We start from the raw sequence: 21,427 nt of genomic DNA on the forward strand, positions 1-21,427 counted from the left end.
ATTGTTTGTTTCTTTGGTGTTGAGTTTAATAAGTTCTTTATAGATCTTGGAAACTAGCCCTTTATCTGATATGTCATTTGCAAATATCTTCTCCCATTCTGTAGGTTGTCTTTGAGTTTTGTTGACTGTATCCTTTGCTCTGCAAAAGCTTCTTATCTTGATGAAGTCCCAATAGTTCATTTTTGCTTTTGTTTCTTTTGCCTTCGTGGATGTATCTTGCAAGAAGTTACTATGGCCGAGTTCAAAAAGGGTGTTGCCTGTGTTCTCCTCTAGGATTTTGATGGAATCTTGTCTCACATTTAGATCTTTCATCCATTTTGAGTTTATCTTTGTGTATGGTGCAAGAGAGTGGTCTAGTTTCATTCTTCTGCATGTGGATGTCCAATTTTCCCAGCACCATTTATTGAAGAGACTGTCTTTCTTCCAATGGATAGTCTTTCCTCCTTTATCGAATATTAGTTGCCCATAAAGTTCAAGGTCCACTTCTGGATTCTCTATTCTGTTCCACTGATCCATGTGTCTGTTTTTGTGCCAGTACCACACTGTCTTGATGACCACAGCTTCAGAGAGTTAGAACAAATTATTTTAAGATTTGTGTGGAATCAGAAAAGACCCCGAATAGCCAGGGGAATTTTAAAAAAGAAAACCATATCTGGGGGCATCACAATGCCAGATTTCAGGTTGTACTACAAAATTTGTTTTTGTTTTTGTTTTATTTTGTTTTATCTGCTTTTGTTGTGACAGACATATAGTTGAGGGCATATGCTAATCCAGGCAAAAATAAAAGTCCTAATCCCAAATGTGGCCATTAAAATAGCTATACTTCCCTGATGACAAGGTGTTGTTTCTGGACTGAGGTCATTGCGCCTGGCTCTGTTTTCCCTCAAGATAAACTCTCTTAAGGCAGAACCCACTCTAAATGTGACCTGAAAATATTCTTGGGTCAGGTCTCCCTACAAGTTTTTTTAATGTGCCTTGTCTCATGTAGTGGACACAGGCTGAGATCTTTCCCTGAGGCTTGTAAGACTACGGAAGCAGACATCTTTTGAGCCAGTTTCATCAAATAGTTCACAAGAACTGAACCCAGCTTTCTTGGTCCTGTGAGGGACTTGGGTTCCTGTGTAAAGCTCCTGAAACTCAGAGATAGGAGAATGGATAAATTCCAAGAATGCATAGTTTGGCTCTATCTTAGACAAAAGGGAAATCTTAGATGGAAAATTTGCCTGAGGCAAATGAAGGACAGAAGAGAGACAAATTAACTTAAGTGGGCAAAAAACGGGTCCATGACTCTGATGATTGAGAGACAAGAGGAAATTATTTGACCTGCACAAGTAAAAGGATATGCTAGTTTGAAAGTTCACAGGCATGTATGCAGCACGGTGGGGGTGGGGGGTAGCTTGGGGCACAGCTGCTTCTGTATCCCTCCCTGACTTAATGCTTGGAGGATTATTTTGTTCTAAAGTTGTTCCATAAGTCCCAAGCATATGGTGGGGGGTGGGAGGGAGAAAAGAGGTAGGATTTTTCATTTATTAGGATCTGAGAATAGAGAGCCTAGGGTTCCACACATACACTCCTTATTGGCTAATTTAAGGCATAAGATTGGGAATTAGGACAGTGAAGGAAAAAGCAGAATGAGTCAAGAGCTCAGTTGTTTCATTTAACCAGGGCATTTTGAAAGGTACCTTCATGGATGGGGGTGGCGGAGTTCCTTATCTGATTGTTTTGCTAGTAGGTGGGTCATACACCTAGCAGTGTGTCTATACGAGATGGATGTCTTTTTTTAAGTTTTTATTTTAATCCCAGTTAGTTAACATACAGTGTATATTAGTTTAAGGTGTACAATTTAGTGATTCAGGAGTTCCATACATCACCCAGTGCTAATCACAAGTGCATTCCTTAATCCCCATCACTTATTTAACCCATATTCCTACTCACTTGCCCTCTGGTCACCACTATTTTCTTTCTATAATTAAGAGCATTTCTTGATTTGTCTTTCTCTCTCTTTTTATTTCCTCTGCTCATTTGTTGTGATGCTAAAATTCCACATATGAGTGAAATCATATGGCATTTCTCTTTCTCTGATTTACTTATTTTGCTTAACATTATACTCTCTAGCTCTATCCATGTCATTGCAAATGGCAAGATTTTGATCTTTTTTATGGCTAATATTACATTGTATTTATACCACATCTTCTTTATCCATTCATCAATAGATGGATACTGAGGCTGCTTCCATATTTTGGAAATAATGCTGTAAATGATGCTGATATAAACATAGGGGTGCATGTATCTCTACAAATTGGTGTTTTTGTATTCTTTGGGTAAATACCTGATAGTGAGATTGCTGGATTGTAGGGTAGTTCTGTTTTTATCTTTTTGAGGAATTTCCATACTGTTTTCACAGTGGCTGCACCAGTTTTTGCATTCCTGCCAATAATACGAGAGGGTTCCTTTTACTCCACATCCTCACCAGTGCTTGTTGTTTCTTGTGTTGTTGATTTTAGCCATTTTGACACGTGTGAGGTCAAATCTCATTTGCATTTTCCTGATGATGAATGATGTTTAGCATTTTTTCATGTGTCTCTTGGCCATCTGGAGGTCTTTTTGGGAAAAAAATGTCTCTTGTCATGAGCATGCTATAAAGGTGCATACATGACTTGTATTTTTCCAGAATGTCAGTTTTATTCAATCATAAGACAAAGTTAATCACAGTTATAAAGCAGGTTCCAGTTTCCAAACTCTGTGATTAAACTTGGCTTTTTACATAACACATAGAGCAGAACGTAAGCAAACCACACAACAAACAAGATAAAAGAAGGGTATAGGAAGTTAATGAACCAAATGGGAAGTTAGTCTGTGAGCACACAGTTGAGATAAGGCCAGTGTAGGTTGGCTCTTGGCACTAACTGCATATTATGTTCAAGCAATGAAAGATCTCCATTCTGTTTGGAGATCAATTGGGCAGAGCCTTTGATGGCAGTTGCCTTTTTTTAAGTGGTCAGACATAAAGGGGTCATGTCTGAAGAGTCTATAACAGTTTGCTGTAAAAATCCTACCCCCTTTAAAGGGATTTAATCGGTCTTGAGCCCCTGCAGACCTCCTGTGGTTCTTCTTGTTATCAGTTCTGTGGTGTCAGTTGATGCTGGTCTCTGTAATATCTCATGGCTGTAGTGTATTTAACTCCTTGAGTCATTGCTTGACATAGGCCCCTGCTTGACACAGACTCCTGCTTAACATGAGAGACTCCATTTTGCTTTCTACATCTGTTCATGTCTTCTCCCCAATTTTTGAATGAATTATTTATTTTTAGGATGTTGAGTGGTATCAGTTTTTTTAATAGTTAATATACAAAGTTTTATTAGTTTCAGGTATGCAATATAGTGATTCAACAATTCTATATATTACTGAGTGCTCATTGAGATAAGTGTACTCTTAATGTCTTTTGCCTATTCCACCCATTCTTCACCTGCCTTCCCTCTGGTAACCAGCTGTTTCTTCTCTATAATTAAGAGTCTGTTTTTTGTTTTTTTCCCCATTTTGATCTTTTGTTTTGTTTTTTAAACGCCACATATCAGTGAATTCACATGATATTTGTCTTTCTTTAACTGACGTATTTCACTTAGCATTATACTCTCTTGCTGCAACTTATTTTGTGTGGCTGAATAATGTTCCACTATCTATATATCTATATCTATATATCTATATCTATATCTATCTATCTATATCTCCTACATCTTCTTTATCCATTCATCTGCCCCTGGACACTTGGGCTGCTTCCATAATTTGGCTATTGTAAATAATGCTACAGTAAAAATAGGGGTGAATATATCCTTTTAAATTAGTGTTTTTGTATTCTTTGGGTAAATACCTAGTAGTGTGATTACTGGATCATAGGGTAGTTCTATTTTTAAATTTTTGAGAAACTTCCTACTGTTTTCCACAGTGACTGCACCAGTTTGTATTTCTACCTACAGGGCATGAGGGTTCCTTTGTTCCTACATCCTTGCCAACACTTGCTATTTCTTGTGTTTTTTATTTTAGCCATTCTAATTCATGTGAGATGATATCTCATTGTAGTTTTGATTTGCATTTCTCTGATGATGAGTAATGTTGAGTATGTTTCCATATGTCTGTTGGCCATCTGGATGTCTTCTTTGGAGAAACGTCTGTTCATATATTCTGTCCACTGGATTGTTTTTTGGGCGTTGAATATTGTAAGTTCTTTTATATATATGTATATATGTATATATATAAAATATACATATATATTTTATTGAAGTTTGATTTGCCAACATACAGTATAACACCCAGTGCTCATCCCATCAAGTGCCCCCCTCAATGTGCGTCACCCAGTCACCCCATCCCCCTGCCCACCTCCCCTTCCACTACCCCTTGTTCGTTCCAAGAGTTAGTAGTCTCTCATGTTTTGTCACCCTAATTTCTCCCACTCATTTTCCCTCCTTTCCCCTATAATCCCTTTCACTATTTTTTATATTCCACGTATGAGTGAAACCATACATTGTCCTTCTCCGATTGACTTACTTCACTCAGCATAATACCCTTCAGTTCTATACACGTCGAAGCAAATGGTGGGTATTCGTCATTTTTAATGGCTGAGTAATATCCACTGTGTGTATATAACATCTTCTTTATCCATTCATCTTTTGACGGACACCGAGGCTCCTTCCACAGTTTGCCTATTGTGGACATTGCTGCTATAAACATTGTGGTGTGCAAGGTGTCCCAGCATTTCACTGCATCTGTATCTTTGGGATAAATACCCAGTAGTGCCATTGCTGGGTCATAGGGTAGCTCTAATTTTAACTCTTTAAGGAACCTCCACACAGTTTTCCCGAGTGGCTGTACCAGTTCACATTCCCACCAACAGTGCAAGAGGTTCTCCTTTCTCCACATCCTCTCCAACATTTTGTTTCCCGTCTTGTTAATTTTCACCATTCTCAATGGTGTGAGATGGTATTTCATTGTGGTTTTGGTTTGTATTTCCCTGATGGCCAGTGATGCAGAGCATTTTCCCATGTGCTTTTTGGCCATGTGTATGTCTTCTTTGATGAAATTTCTGTTCATGTCTTTTGCCCATTTCATGATTGGATTGTTTTTTTTCTTGGGTGTTGAGTTTAGTAAGTTCTTTATAGATCTTGGATACTAGCCCTTTATCTGATATGTCATTTGCAAATATCTTCTCCCATTATGTAGGTTGTCTTTTAGTTTCATTGATTGCTTCCTTTGCTGTGCAAAAACTTGTATGTTGATGTAGTCCGAATAGTTTATTTTTGCTGTTTCCCTTGCCTCAGAAGACCTAGTTAGAAAAACTTGTTATGGCTGATGTCAGAGAAGTTGCTACCTGTGTTTCCTTTTAGGATTTTTATGATTTCAGGTCTTATATTTAGATCTTTAATCCATTTTGAATTTATTTTTATATAAGATGGAAGAAAGTGATCCAGTTTCTATCTTTTGCATGTTGCTGTCCATTTTTCCCAGCACCATTTATTGAAAACATCTTTTTCCCACTGACTGTCTTGCCTCCTTTGTCAAAGATTAATTGACCATATAATTATGGATTTATTTCTGAGCTTTCTATTCTGTTCTTTTGCTCTGCTTGTGTGCCAGTACCATACTATTTTGATTACTACAGCATTGTATTATAATTTGAAGTCCAGAATTGTGATGCCTTCAACTTTGCTTTTCCTTTTTAAGGATGCTCTGGAAGCTTGGGGGTCTTTTGTGCTTCCATACAAATTTTAGGATTGTTTGTTCTAATTCTATGAAAAATACTGCTGTATTTTTGAAAGGATTGCATTAAATGTATAAATTGCTTTGGATAGCATAGACATTTTAACAGTATTTGTTCTTCCAGTCCATGAGCATGGAATTTCTTTCCATTTCTTTGTGTTGTCTTCAATTTCTCTCATCAGTATTTAATAGTTTTCAGAGTACAGGTCTTTCACATCTTTGGTTAGCTTTATTCCTAGGTATCTTATTATTTTTGGTTCAGTTGTAAATGAGATTGTTTTCTTAATTTCTCTTTCTGATGCTTCAATATTGCTATATAGTAATGCAAGATTTCTTTACTTCAATTTTGTACCCTTTCACTTTACTGAATTTGTTTATCAGTTCTAACAGTTCTTGATGAACTCTTTAGAGTTTCTGTATATAGTATAATGGATGATTTTTTGAAGTGGATAACTTGGAAATCAAAAGCTCAGTGTCATGCACTTACACTAGATTTATAGTTATATAACTAGTCAATGTTATATAGGTGCTAGTGGAGACACTGAGGAGTGAAACTTTGGCTGTTGCAATCATACCAGAATTCATTTTAGAAGGAAGTAAATAGACTATTACTTAGCAGCCACAGAGACATATGACACCGTCATGTTTCAATCTTTTATATGTTCTCACATATTAAAGATGGCACTTATACGATTTATACACACAAAGTGCTAACACATAAAGAGCATAAAATAGGACATTTCACAGTTTAATTAATATTAAATAGCGATAGGGCCTGTTCTGCAAATCCATTGAGAACAAATTGTCCAACAAATTTTCAAAGTCTCACATTGTAACCAGTCAGCTTCTGGTAGATCCACTCCTCTGTCAGTATATGTCTTGGGATGAATACCTGATAACCTTGATAATTATCAGACAACTTTATGCTGGTATAACTACAAAATTTTTGGATAAGAAATTGAATAAGAAAGGTAAGAAAGAAACTACAAGTAGATGTAGCTTCCACAAGAACAGGGATTTCTTTCACGATTGTTTCTACTCTGATTCCAGTGCCTAAGATAAAAGTATTCATATGTATTTCTTGAATTAATGAAAGGCACCAGAGACTTTAAGAAAGTGAAAGAACAGTTCAGGGAGGTAAAGACCTTCACACACACCCACAGATCCCAGCAGAGCTCAGACTCCCTTCTTCAAGCCTGGCATTCAACCAAGAGGGTATGCTATGGAACAAAGAAAAAAATGATCCACAATTCAACTAAAGCCATTTAAACAGCACAGTAAAAAGAAGCCCTCCTCTGATAATTGATATCCACTGTCAGTCCAGATACTGTATAGAATCATCTCCAGATATTTTTATCACCTAAATATTGCACAGTTATAATAAATGCTTAAAAACAAAACTTGAAATGAAAATATCTGAAAATTCCTGGAATGAAATTAAAATATCTGAAAATTCCTGGAAAGAATATGGTTCCCTTTTCATCCTCAAAAACATCAGTGATTTTCAGCAAATGGGGACTTTCTTCAAGATAAACCTCAAAGGCCACTGCAAAAATCTCTTCTTTAGAAAATAGAGACGGGGGTTGCTGGAGAGGGTGGTTATAGGGGTAAGAGATGAGCCCCCAAGGTGATCTTCCCAGGGGTTCAAGGCTAAGTAAAGTAAGTCAAGGGGAATGGACTTTATCAACATGGTGAGTAAATTCAGTTCCTACTGCTGTTGTCAACACATTACTACATTCTTGGCAGCTTAAAATAACACAAAAGTATTATCTTACAGTCCTGGATGTTGGGAAAACAACAAGGATCTCACTGGTCTGAAATGAAGGCGATGGCCAGGATTCATTTCTCTGAAATGCTTTTGCCTTTTCTAGCATCAGGAAGCTACCTGCATTCCTTGGGCCTTGGTTTTGTTTCATCTTCAAAGCCAGCAATGCTTTCTCTTTCTACTTCACTGTGACACTGACCCTTCTGCCTACTTCTTCCACATCTGAAGTACCTTTGTAATTACACTGGCCAGGAAGAGACCCAGCATATTTTTATTTTAAATTCAGCTGATTAGTAATCTTAATTTCGCCAACAATCTTACTTCTCCTTTGCCCTGTGACATCACATATTTACAGGTTCTGGAAAATAGGATATGGACGTCATTGAGGGACCTTTATTCAGCCTATCACAGTGAAAGTGCCATTTAATTGGGTTTAAAATGGGCACCAGCAGGTTTGTGCTCAACCACAGTGGAGCCTAAACATGTTGCTCTGTTTGTGCCATGGAGCACAGAAAGGAAGGGCTCAAGACGACAGGAAGGATGTAAAGGTAAAGAAATGAGAGGATTCAAGAACCACCAGGCTTCTGTCTTGGGGCAGTAGGTACAGGATGACGCCTTCCTCCAAAGTGTGGCTGGGGAAACTAGACAGGTGTGTATGGCAAGTGGCTGAGATCCAAGCTGGTTCTAATCCCTGCCACATTTCCACACTGCCGAAGATCGTGAGAGCTTGGATGGGACTGCAAGAGACTTGATAGCCCAGTTGAAGAGGAGCCAGGACCAGCCCGGCACCGGGCCACGGGGGCAACAGACAGGAAAGATCGTATGACCCAGTGCGGGTCCTGATAGGGAAAAAAACGGCCCTCCTTCTTGGGCAACTAACTGTGAGGACCGCGAAATGGCAAAGCATGTTACCGTTTTTTTTTTTTTTTTTTAATAAATTAATTTTTTATTGGTGTTCAATTTACCAACATACAGAATAACACCCAGTGCTCATCCCGTCCATGTTACCGGTTTGAATGAGGCGGGGAAAACAGCAGTGTGGCAGAAAGAATGGGCGCAGAGCAGTGGTTGGTTTGCTCAGGTTACAGGTGTGTAGATCGCCTTCCATTAGAAAAGGCGCAGTGGTGAGGCCTCCATGGGAACCCCCGCCCACCTTCCTCCCTTCCGTGGCCCCGCGAAGCAATGAAGGAAAGGGCCACCCCAGGACCTCCGGGGCAGTCTGGGCTTAGGTCGTCTCTCCCCTTGCAGCCTGCTGTCCTGACAGCCCCTCGCCCACCAGCCTCGAGTGAGGGTGGCGGACGGAATGGGGGAGGGGGGCAGGCAGACGGTGAGCAGTCTGGGGGCTCTCCCACACCGAGGGGCGGTTGATATCCATCCGCTGCTGCCTGCAGCGCACTTTCTCCGCCCTTCCCCCCCCCCGTCCCCCTCACCCCCGGTCTCTCGATGCTAGCCCCCACCGCTAACGGTCCCCCGGTCCCACATATCGCGGTGCCAGCAGTGAGGGGGTGGTCGCCGCCGAGGTCTGTCTGCAGAGGCGGGCTGCTGTGAGCCCGCCCCTTAGGCTGGGGCTCCTCCCGGCCCCGCCCCCTCTGGGTCGGAACTAGGGTGGGCCGGGGAGGGGGCGTCGAGCCCATTCGTGCCGTATCCCTCCGCCCCCCTTCCCGACACCCTCGCCGCGAGCGTTTCGTGCCGCATCCTGCGCAGCCCCTGCCCAGTTTGGTGCGGCAGCGCGGGGGGGGGTGGGGGGGGGCGGGACGCCTCTTTGCAATTGTGGCCGCACGCAAGGCGGTGGGAATCCGGGTGAGGAGCTCTGAGAGGAGGGGGAGCCCAACGACCGGCACCTTGAGCCTGTGAAGGCAAGTGGGGCTGTCGTGGGGTGGGGGAGGCGGGGAGGCCCCCACTGTCGCCCGCTTCCAGCCCTCCCGGACCCCAGACCCTGGCAGCCTGGCAAAGAGGAGGCGACCCGGTCGTAGCTGGTGCCTGAGAGAGGTGCGCAGCGCCACGGGACCCCTGGCGAGGAGAGGCGACGACCCGCGCGGGCCGGGCCCAGGGCACGGGGCTGGCCGGAGAGGCTGGCTCCCTCGGATCCTGTGGAGACGAACTGCGCCCTCCACTCCGCAGCCACCTTTCCAGGGACCCGCGACCAGCCCTCGACGGTGCCTGTGCCGGGGGAGAGCTCTGGGGGGAGGCTGCCGAGGAAGAAATGGCGGAGCGGGTGCTGGGGTGGGGGGCGCCCAGGGAAGCCGCCGGGGCGGGAGAGGGGGGCGGCGTCCGAGCGCTGTGCCCCGCTGGCGGGAGCGGGTGGCGGGTGGAGTTGGCCACTCCGGGCCCTGATTCTGGAAAGGGCCCTATTGGGCCCGCGCCGCGGGTGCCGTCCCTTACCACAGGCGGCTGATTGATGCCAAAGTCTTCTCTCTGCGCGGTAGGTCTGGCGGTTTCGTCCCGCAGGGTGCATCTGTAAAGGAGAGGCTTCAGAAAAAGGAGGAGCAGGACAATGGCCTGGATTTCTGGAGGTGTGTGTGGAGCTGGGGGCGGGGGGCGGCGGTGGGCAGCAGCCACAGTGTGGAGACCCGAATCGGGGTGGGGTGACTGCGACCAGAACAGGTCAGGCATCCAGGAATACCTTGTAAAATTCTTCTTTGTATTAGCTTTCTAAGCACTTCCCTTGTCTTCCTTCCTCACCTCCACCCAAAATTTGTGGCAGGAAAAGATGGACTAGGAGGTGAGGGTGAGACAGAAGAAGTAATTGCAAGTGCCAGTCACATTCTGTTTTTTGGAGTATGTTGTGTACTTTTCCTCCTTTCTGTAGTACAGAGCAAGGGATTTTGAACACCTAATGGTGAATCTTCAGAATTGGAGATGGGAATAATTGGACGTGAGTGATGTGAGGAGTTGTTACTTAGAACCCTGAAACAGAGGGCCTAAATTAAATGAAAATATTCTATCAACAGAACCCTAAATGTTAGAAGATAATATGGATATTCTTATCTTTAGTATTGTTCAGTCAGCTAAGCACTCAGTTGCCACCATTATTTCCTAAACGTTTGCCTTTGTGTCTGCCCATAGACCTGCTTTAAGGCTGTTCACTTCTGTAAGGAAGGAGAGGAGGAGAAGACTGGTTCAAATCTCTGGAGGTTAGTGTGAAGGTGGGTAAATCAGGGGAGTACTACAGAGTAAGATCATGGCAAGTGTCTTTGATCCAAGTGGGTCTCCTCCACCTCTCCTGCTTGCTGCCAGATTTACACACTGCCACAGCATGTCCTTGTCTATTTCCTGCAGGAGATATTAGCAATATTGGGGTAGGTGTAGATTCTCTGTAGAGGAGAGGAGAAGACCTACCTGACAGCAAAGACCAGGAAACAGCAATTTGAACTCTTATGGTAAGGGAGAGGTTTACATCAAAGGTTGGCATGCCCTCTTATCTATCTAGCTATCATCCTCCATTCTCTTCTTTATTTTTACTTATTCCTAGGATAGCCTACAGGCTGCTTTAGGGCTTAACACTGGAATCAAGAAAGGAGGGGGAAATCACACCACATCCATACAGGTTGGTATGAAAGTGGGTACAACTTTGGGCAGGGAAGTGGAAATCAACACAGGCCCAAGAATGATTAGGGTATTCTAGGGGGCTCCCAAACCTCTCTCATTGCCAACACTCACCAATTTCACACCTGTTTTATATTAAGCAAATAACATGGCAAACTCGGGTAAAACATGGGTGAAATGAGGGTGACAGAAGACTTTCTTTTTTTTTTTTTTATTTATTTATGATAGTCACAGAGAGAGAGAGAGAGAGAGAGAGAGAGAGACAGACAGACAGACAGACACATAGGCAGAAGGAGAAGCAGGCTCCATGCACCGGGAGCCCAATGTGGGATTCGATCCCGGGTCTACCAGGATCACGCCCTGGGCCAAAGGCAGGCGCCAAACCGCTGCGCCACCCAGGGATCCCGACAGAAGACTTTCTACTAGTCTAACTGTCCCACTAAACATTCAAGGTCCAGTCTCTCTCTGTGAATCTCTGTATGGAGCAACACAATTAGTAGAGATTCAAAGCCCCATGTCATTCTCTTTCCTTAGATCCACCTCCAGTGGCAACTCTGGTGGTGTTGGAATTGCTGCTGACCACCACCCTCAACAGGTCTGCACCTACCCAGGAACATTCATCGTTCCCCAGCTTGATTGTGCCTCTTCTGCACTTTGTGAGGCTAGGCTTCGGAAGGAGGTTAATTGACTGCTGGACTGGTGATTGACTCTAACATTTGTTTCCAACTATACCACCTGAATCACTGAAAGATTAGAGTGTGAAGATACAAAACTGGGAGAGATCTGTAGTAGAGGCTGAGACTGGGGTAGGGCTATTTAACTGGGCCTCTTCTGTAAATTATACCATGACTAGGGCTGATATTAAACCTACTGCCCAGGCAAAGCCTGAAAGGAAGGCTAGAGAAGAGGTTGGGGGTGGGGCTGAAAGAGAGAATGAAGTCCCATTGGTGGTCAGACCCAAGGTTAGGACCCAGGTACAGGTAATGCTTGGGGCAAGGCCTAAATCTGATGCCATGGTAGTAGGTGGTGTAAAGCCCAAAGCTGAAGATATGGTAGTAGGTGTGGTGCATCCTAAGAATGAAGCCAAGTTGATCCCTGGGGCAAGGCCCATAGATAAAGCCCATTCATGGGCCCAGACTGAGTTTGATGGTAAAGCAATGTTGAAGACAGAGGGAGTGTCCCAGATCAATGCCATAGCTTGGCCTACGGTCAGTACAGAATCTGGGTCAGTTGCTGAATCTAAGATTTTATCTCTGGATAGGGAACCAATCAGTGTGGACATTGAGTCCTTTCCTAGCACCAAAGTCAAGTTCCAATCAGGAATACAGCCTTTGTTTGGGTCAGAGAAGACCAGTGTGGGGTCTTGGTGGTACCCCAGGCCTACATCCAAAGAAGAGTTCTCTCACAAGTGTGAACACAGAGAGGATCTGAATTCATGGTTCTGGAGTGGAGAAGAGGTCAGTACAAATTTTCATCCTAGAGGCAGGGTAAAGGGCAGTCCCAGATCTAGAAGCATGGCCAAAGAAGAGGCCATGTCTAGGCTCAACACCAATCAAGAATTTTATATTTTGTCTAGTTCTAGCTCTGAGGATGAATCTAATAAGACATCCTGGTTCTGGACCAGAGAAAAGACTAATATCTGGTCCAGGCCCAAGGAAGAGACCAATAACAGGTCCAGGTTTAGGTCCAAGAAAGAACTCTATGAGTCCAGTTCTGGATCTGAATATGAGGACAATGTGAAGTCCTGGTTCTGGGCTAGAGAGGAGGCCAAATCCAGGTCCAAACCCAGAGCCAGGAAAGGGGCCAATGTCAGGGCCAGGCACAGGGCCAAGCAAGAAGATTACATTGATTTTGTGTCTGGATCTATAAATGTAGTAAAAAAAGAATACTGGATTTGGCCTGGAGAAAAGGCTCATAACTTGCCAAGGCCCAAATCCAAGAAAGAGGCCAGGGCCAGAATAATAGCTAAGGAAAAGCCCAAACCTAAGGCCAGGGCCAGGTCCAAGCAAGAAGCCAGGTCTGAGGAAGAGTTCCTCATTGGGACCTGGTTCTGGGCTACAGAAGGGTCTAATGTAGTAGGTGGGGACAGTGTCAAGTACAATTCTCAAGTGGAGGATGAGTCCATTGTTGGCTGTTGGTTCTGGACTGAAGAAGAAGCCAGTATGAGGATTGATGCCAGCAGTAAATCCAGACCAAGGACTGAGGAAGAGTCTATTAGCAATTCCATGTTTGTGTCTGGGGAAAAGACCATTATGGTAACTGGGGTTGAGACCAACTCCAAATCTATGGTAGTATGTGATAAAGAAAAAGTCATTGCTGATTCCTGTTTCTGGGCTAGTGAAGAAACCAACCTAGAGGCTGAGGAAGAGACCATTTTTGAGCCTTGGTTTTGGGTCAGTATTGAGGCCAGTGTAGAATCTGATGTTAGAGCCAACTGTGCATCCAGGCCAAGGTCTGAGGAAGAAGAGGTTATTGGTCCCTGGTTCTGGGATGGAAAAGTCAATACAGAGGCTGAGTTTGTAGAAGAAGCCAATCCAGAAGATAAAGAAGAGACAATATTCGGGTCCTGGTTTTGGGCTGGGAACCAAGCCCAGATAGATTCTGGGTCTAAAGTGAGCTGTGACACCATGCCAGGAGCTGAGGAGCCCATCATTGGGTCATGGTTCTGGGAAGGAGTAGAAGCTTGTGTGGGGACTGAGGTCAGCAACAAGTCTAGCCTGAAGGACAAGGAAGAGGTTATTATATCATCTTGGTTTGGGACCACAGAAGAGGTCAGTATGAAGTACGGTACTGGTGCCAGATGCAAATTTATGGCAAGGGCTGAAGACACCAATAATGAGTCTTGCTTCTTGGATGAAGATGATCCATGCATGTATACTGCCAATGGAAGCAGCTGGAAGTCTAGGCCAGAGGAGGAACAGGAAACTGTTGATTCATCATTCTGGTCCAGAAAATACACAAGCCCAGAGACCATTATAGGGCCCTGGTTATGGGCTACAGAAGAGGTCAGTATAGATGATAGGACTGGAGAAGAGGCCAAGCCACTGATGGAGGAAGAGACCATGATCACATCCTGGTTCTGGAAAGGAGATAAAACCATTAGAGAGGCTACAGATGAAGAATCCAGGCCAAATGCTAAGGAGGAAGACATTATTGGTTCTTGGTTCTGGGCTGGGGATGAAGACAGGCTCAAGATAGCAGCTGAGGCTAGAAAAGAGGACAGGCTGGCAGCTGAGGAGGAAGCTATTGTTGGGTCTTGGTTCTGGGCCAGAGAAGAGATGATTAGGAAGGAGGCTGGCTTCTGCAACAAATCTAGTCCAGAGGCTGAAGAGGAGGTATCCACTGTTGGTTCTTGGTTCTGGGCTGAAGAAGAGGCCAGTCTGGAGGCAGGAGTCAGTTTCGAGTCCATGCCAGTTACTGAGGAAGAGGAAGTCATTTTTGGGTCCTGGTTTTGGGCTGAAGAAGACGACAGTATAGAGATTGGGCATCAGGCAACAGGTGAGAGCAGGTCAAGGACTGAAGAAGAAATCCTTTTTAGATCCTGGTTCTGTGCTGCAAAAGAAGCCAGCATAGAAGCAGAGAAATGCTGTGTATCCAATTCAGAGGATGATGAGATAATTTTTGAGTCCTGGTTCTGGTCTGGAAAGAAGGACATTAATGAGACTGGAACTGTTGTTACCTGTGAGTCCAGACCAGAAAATGAGGAAGGGATAGTTGTTGGGGCCGGGTATGAGACCAGCCAGGAAACCAGGACAGTAGCTGAGGAGGATGAGGCCATAGTGGGGTCCTGGTTCTGGGCAGGAGATGAGGCCCATTTTGAATCAAATCCTAGCCCTGTGTTCAGGGCTATCTGCAGTTCTGGGTGTTCATTTGAGCAGGAGCCTGATGCTTCACGCGGGCCTCAGAGCTGGGAAGAGGTCACTGTTCTGTTCAAGCCTGGTCCGTGGGGTAGGGTTGGTTTCCCATCTCCAATCCCCTTTAGGTTTCCAAAAGAGGCAGCATCTCTGTTCTCTGAAATGTTTAGAGGAAAGCCCAAGCACATGGAACTTACCCCAGAATGGGAAGAGCAGGAATCTTTGCTTCAGCCTGATCAGCCTGAACCTGAGTTTCCATTTCAGTATGATCCATCCTACAGGTCAGTCAGAGAAATTCAGGAGCATCTCAAGGCCAGGGAGAGTGCAGAGCCTGAGAGTTGGTCCTGTAGCTGCATACAATGTGAGCTTAAAATTGGTTCTGAAGAGTTTGAAGAACTCCTTCTATTAATGGACAAAATCCAAGATCCTTTTATTCATGAAATATCAGAAATTACAATGGGTTTGAGAAGTGCTTCTCAATTTACTCGAGATTTCATTCGGGATTCAGGTGTTGTCTCACTTATTGAAACCTTGCTCAATTATCCTTCGTCCCGAGTTAGGACAAGTTTTTTGGAAAATATGATTCGCCTGGCTCCACCTTATCCAAATCTAAACATGATTCAGACATATGTATGTCAAGTGTGTGAAGAAACCCTTGCTTACAGCTTAGATTCCCCTGAACAGCTATCTGGAATAAGGATGGTTAGACATCTCACTACAACTACTGACTACCACACACTGGTTGCCAAGTATATGTCTGGATTTCTCTCCTTGTTAGCCATGGGCAATACCAAAACAAGGTTTCATGTTCTAAAAATGCTAATGAATTTGTTTGAAAATCCTGTCATGACAAAAGAATTACTCCATGCTAAAGCAATGTCAGAATTTATGGGCCTTTGTAACAGGAAAGAGACAAATGACAATATTCAAGTTCTAGCGATGTTTGAGAATATTGATAACAATATCAAAAAGGAGACAGTATTGTTCACTGATGATGATTTCAGTCTTGAGCCACTTATTTCTGCATTTCATGAAGTTGAGGAATTTGCTAAGGAACTGCAAGGCAAAACAGATGATCAAAAGGACCCTGAGGCAGACCAATAAAATTAGTATGGTTAATCATTTGCCTTTGTCCTTATGTTCCTGAGTTAACAATTCCTCGAATACTGTTTTGATTTACATAGTTGGTTCTGTGTTGTAATGTACATCTTTATTGCTAACACTGACTTTACCCAACTCTGTATGAGCTGAATCATTTTGATGCCAAATGAATATTAGAACTGAAAGCACATTTGTTGATATTTGTGTTTTTGTCCAGATTGTGACATTTAGTATTTAAGCTAAAGTGAACTGAGCCATCCTGAGTAAGGCAGCTACCCTTCTGATTGTCATTCTAGTTTATTGAGGTCTATTTGAGTTTTGTTTGTGTTTTCAATAAAGTTGTGTTAAAGTTGTCAGAAGTCACCCCTATGCCTGAACTTAAGATACAGAAGCAAAGATAACACAGGAACACATACAGGTAATTAATGTATAAATAATATGTTCCTTGAAGAAGCTTATTCTAATAACTTTAAATGCAAAACTTACCATGGGCTGCTACTCAGGGCATGCCTCAGAGAAAAAGGACCCAATTAAGTCGGGCTCTGGAATGTGTGAAAGAGATTGGGTGGTGTGAAGAAAAGCATGGGGTTGGAAAAGGAGTTTGTACAGGAGTGAGTTATCCAGTCAGCCTGCAGTGGCTAAGGGATATAGAGTATGAGGTAAGTTTTGAAGAACTGAGAAGTTGGGTTTTGCAGCTCAAAGTATGGATGTTTCTTTCATAACTGCCTGAAAGGTAAAAGCATAAGACAGGAAAGTAGATAAAATTAACTGAGTCTGGAAAACCATTTCTTCAGGGTGGTGCCTGTGGAAAATGTTGCTGTAATACAGCCACTAAAAGTGAGGAGGTACAGATTTTTAAATTGAATCAGAAAAGCTCTGGTGCTTTATTTGGTGAAATAGAAAAGACTGGTATCATAAATGGAAAGTATAACACGATTATAAAAATGTGTGTAAGTGGACCAAATCTATGCAAACTTGTATTTGGCTATGGAAAAATCTGTAATGACATAAAGGAGAAGCCTGGGTGGCTCAGCAGTTTAGCGCCGCCGTCAGCCCAGGGCCTGATCCTGGAGGCCCTGGGATCAAGTCCCACATCCGGCTTCCTGCGTGGAGCCTGCTTCTCCCACTGCCTGTGTCTCTGCCTCTCTCTTTCTCTCTCTGTGTGTGTCTCTCATGAATAAGTAAATAAAATCTTTTTTAAAAATGATATAAAACATACCAAAATAATAAATAAGCATAAGAAACTACAATTTCAAAATGACTGGCTTGCCAAATAAAAATACATAAATTAAAGGGAGTAAGTTATAAAATTTCAAGAGTTCCTGAATTCATACTACAGGTTTTTCACATTCAAAAGGTAATATATATTCAGACAGTTAGTGAAAGTCAGGCATACAGTTGTTTTGGGTGGGGGATAGGGAGTGTTGGGGAGTCCAGGTTAAGGGGAAATATATAAAATTTTATTATTTTCAGGGAAATAGCCAGACATGGTGATCCTGTTACTTTTTGTGTGAGAATTCAAAGTGGTTTTTTTTTTTTTCCTACCCGATTCTGGTATGCAAGGTCTACCGAGGTAGGGCAAAGTGGCAGTTTTGCCCACCTTCACAAACCACAAGCATTAACAGGGGTCTTCCTGGTAGTGGACATTGGAGTTTGAATGTTTTGCTTATCAATACTTTTCAAGACATTCTGCGTGTGTGTGTGTGTGTGTGTGTGTGTGTGTGTGCCTGTGTGTGTGTGTTAATGTGTCGCCCGAGTATCATACAGAATAATAAAAATCCTTTCGTCTCCAATCTCCTCACCGAGTATTCCTCACCATCCCTGTGCTCCTAACAGAGCAAGGCCCAGGTCTAGCATTAGGGCTGGCAGCTCTGGCTCCAAATCCAGTCTGCCTTCAGCTCTCTATCTTCACCAGGGACCGGAGCTTCAGATTCTTCGAGCAAGCATCTCAACCTCAGGGTCAGAAGAGTCCGCCATTCGTGCTGCAGGGCTGTGGCAGACAAGCTGACTGACCGCGCGGTCACGTGAGGCTGGTGGTGGGTCACGTGACCACGCTCTCACTTGGGCAAGCACAGGGGTGTGCAGCGCGGACAAGGCAGGAAGGACATACACTTGACGAGTGACAGACTACAATTTGAGAGGAGCGGTAGGATGTTGTGGTGGGTGGGTGGGTGTCCCTGGGTGTCCCTCCATGCTGCACTAACTTGGAAACGAATTTCTCAGGCGACCAGAATTACAGCGTTTGTTGGTAGAGGGCACAGCCCGTCAGCCTATTGCCAGCGTCTTAGCCGGGTTCAGTCTTTCGCCCAGGAGCTCAAGAGGCAGGAAGTCATCTTGTGCGAGGCGGACGTGGAGAGAAGCAGCGGTTGCTGTTGGAGGAGGTGGGTGCGAGGCCGGGGAAATGGCATCCGTGGCAGGTGGTGGCTGAGACTATTAGGTGTGGGGGCCGGAAGTGCCTGGGACCCTCCTGCTCTCTGCTGTCTCCTGCCCTCTGAACACCCCTCCCCCACACCTAGCCTCCCTGCCCAGCTCTGTGTGACTCTTTCTATTGTGGGTGAGGGAGGTGGACACACGGAGGGAGGTGGCTACAGAGGAGCCCAGAGAGAGGAAATGGTGAAGTGACAATTTCTGAACCCTAGTGGCATTTTCTCTGAAAAAGCAGGGATGGGAACTGATGGAATCTGTGGCCTACATTACCACTCTCATCCTCTCACTTATTTGGCACGCACTGTTTGCTGTATATCTTTCAAGTGCTGGGGATGGCCAAGCTCAATGTTGGGGGTGAGTTAGGGTTGAGGGATGAGAGGGAAACAAGACTAACTTTTACTTCAAGGCTCCAGCTGCCTGGAGATGCAAGAGAGGAATTAACCTCAATCCAGTTGCTGTAGGGGAAGTGAGAGATAACACACTTAAAAGGTAGGAACCTAGATGCTTTGGTCCCTTCACATAGGATTTCTCAATTGGTAGAACAACAAGCTTTTCAACTCCAAAGAGGAACCCTGGATCTCATCCCAGGCAGCAGCATTCTGTGCATCTTCCCTAGATAAGAGGTTCTGAAAGGACCTAGTCCCATTATACTCCAGACAGTTTCCTCCCATATAAGGATACATGGGTCACGGTTCTATCTGTTCCCTCTCATTTCAGTCCTGAGCTTTAAGGGAAGGTTTTCTTTGGAACCATCTACAGAAACCGATTTATGGATGGTCTCACAACTTAACTTCTGCAGACCTTAGGTCTTTTCCTTGTTTTTTTGTTTTCTGGCCAAAGCTTTAGACTTGGTGATTTATAGCTATCCTTTGTGGCACTGCCTTATATGTGATGATCCCTTTTGGTCAGAGCCCAGCACTGTGAAACAGCCACAGGATACCAAAGTGTTTTTCAGGAAAATATAGTTAGGAAAAATAAATTTTACTAATCCCATTAATCTATTTATTTGCACATTTTACAGACTTGAAACCAATTGGTACATAGATACCTTTCTCATTTTTTACAGCTGAATAACACTCCCTTGTGTCAGTACCATAATTTGTTTAATCACTCTATATGTGGACATTTGTTCCAATATTTTTCTATTGTAATTAATGATAGAAGGCTAACCTTATGCAAATGCATTTTCATATGGCTAGAGGTCTGTCTTCAGGGTAGATTCCTAGAAGTGGGGATGTAGATCAAATGACCAGCAATGTATAAGAGTGCCTGTTTTGCTACAACCTTGTCAAGCAACTTCTTAGTATCCCCTTGATATTCGTAGAATATCTAGTGATGTTACCTCTTTCATTCCTAATGTTAGTAGTTGGGTCTTCCCTTTTGTTTTCTTTGTGGCTAATAAATTATAGTTAATATAGTACCAGAATATATTACCACCAAGGGCCAACTTTCACAAGCCAATATTTCAAAGGCTAGTAAATTCAGGTCTGTTATGTTAACTCTACACATTTGGTGAATGATGTTAGAATAATTACCTAGTCATTTGAGAAAACAAAGTTAAACCCCAATACACATGAGCAAGTTCCAGGAAAATTAAGTATCTTAAATATTCTTAAATGCATGGAAAGAAAAAGAGAAACACTCATTTATCTAGAATGAATTTGGGCTTGTGTTAAGTAGAGGGAAATAGAGATGGATCCTTTTCACATAATATGAGTATCATTTATTAAATAATTTGCCCCTACCCCAATAATTTCTAATGTCTTCTTTGTAGTGTGTAGAATTGGTTTCATACATGTTTCTGAGGTAAATGTTCTCTGGTGTTAGAATATACAGGATTGCTTATTGCAGTTTATAATAAGCATAGTGGATTATCTGAAATGTTATATCCACAGTTCACATCTGAAATGTTATATCCACAGTTCAGACTCTTCAGTTAATTTTATCATTTTATCTTATCTTTAACATAATAGAATTATATTGCTTGGGGTTGAGAAGTACCAAAATTCTCATATAACTCTTTGAAACTCTTGGAATTTCAAACAGAAAGTATTGGCCAAAGCAAAGAATATGTTTCTGTGTTGCCAAAGCTCGTTGTCTTTCATGAAGACTTTCATGATGGTCCTCATTACCTAGATGACTTTTTTAAGGAATCCACAATATCTGGACCTCAACCATACCAGCTCAGAAGCCGAATTTCCTTGTACAAGAAATTAGCATCCATTTATAGAGGATGAGCTCATAATTAACAAAATCACAAGGCTTATATAGAATCCAGAGTATCAGTTTACTAATTTGTACAGGGAAATAGCAACATCAAAGGAAAGGAAATAATATTATCCATTGGATTCTCTCGCTGTATGTACACCTATAGGAAATTAAAATAAAAATCAGGTCAATTAAATTGAATGTAAAAGTAAATACTTTTCATATAAATTTAAGTGTGTAAAAGTTTGTTATAAAGTTGAAAGATTACTTTTAATTTAAATTTTTCAAAAATTTTCCACCTTTATTGAGATATAATTGACAAAAATCATTGTACAAGTTTAAGGTGTACAATGTGATTATTCAATATACATATATGTTGTGAAATGATTCTTCTTTGTTCTTCTATCAAATGGGTTAGGTAACATCACTTCCTATAGTTATCTTTGTGTGTGTATGTGTTTGTGTATATGCAGTAAGAATATTTAAGATCTATGAACTTAGCAAATTTCAGTTTATAATATGGTATGGTTAACTACAGCCATCAGGCTGTACATTAGATACCTGGGACTAACTCATCATATAACTGCCAAGTTTCTACCCTCTGAACTATATCTCCCCATTTTCCCCACCTACCTGGCAACCACCTATTTTCTGTTTCTATGAGTTTGACTTAATAGATTCCACATATAAGTGAGAACATATAGTATTTGTCTTTCTCTGACATATTTCACTGAGCATAATGCCCTGAAGGTCCATCCATGTTGTCTCAAATGGC

At 42.9% G+C, this 21,427-nt stretch overlaps 1 protein-coding gene across 13 annotated transcripts in view; it reads left to right on the forward strand.

Moving 5' to 3' along the window:
- GPRASP1 (G protein-coupled receptor associated sorting protein 1) overlaps positions 1–16,373 on the forward strand; it is a 48,338-nt gene extending 31,965 nt beyond the window's left edge. For 11 of the 13 annotated variants that reach the window (XM_038587925.1, XM_038587928.1, XM_038587933.1 and 8 more), the window contains 5 exons: positions 9,943–10,029; positions 10,583–10,662; positions 10,796–10,896; positions 10,989–11,063; positions 11,597–16,373. In XM_038587925.1, coding sequence (XP_038443853.1) covers positions 11,908–16,020 — 4,113 coding nt within the window. In that variant the 5' untranslated portion in view covers positions 9,943–10,029; positions 10,583–10,662; positions 10,796–10,896; positions 10,989–11,063; positions 11,597–11,907 and the 3' untranslated portion in view covers positions 16,021–16,373. Of the gene's footprint in view, positions 1–9,371; positions 9,506–9,942; positions 10,030–10,582; positions 10,663–10,795; positions 10,897–10,988; positions 11,064–11,596 lie in introns of those variants that run through there. The other 2 variants (XM_038587937.1, XM_038587926.1) reach the window with 2 other exon arrangements.
- Positions 16,374–21,427: the final 5,054 nt, after the last annotated feature.

This window comes from Canis lupus, chromosome X, assembly GCF_011100685.1.
Source record: "Canis lupus familiaris isolate Mischka breed German Shepherd chromosome X, alternate assembly UU_Cfam_GSD_1.0, whole genome shotgun sequence".
Classification (NCBI taxonomy): Eukaryota; Metazoa; Chordata; class Mammalia; order Carnivora; family Canidae; genus Canis; species Canis lupus.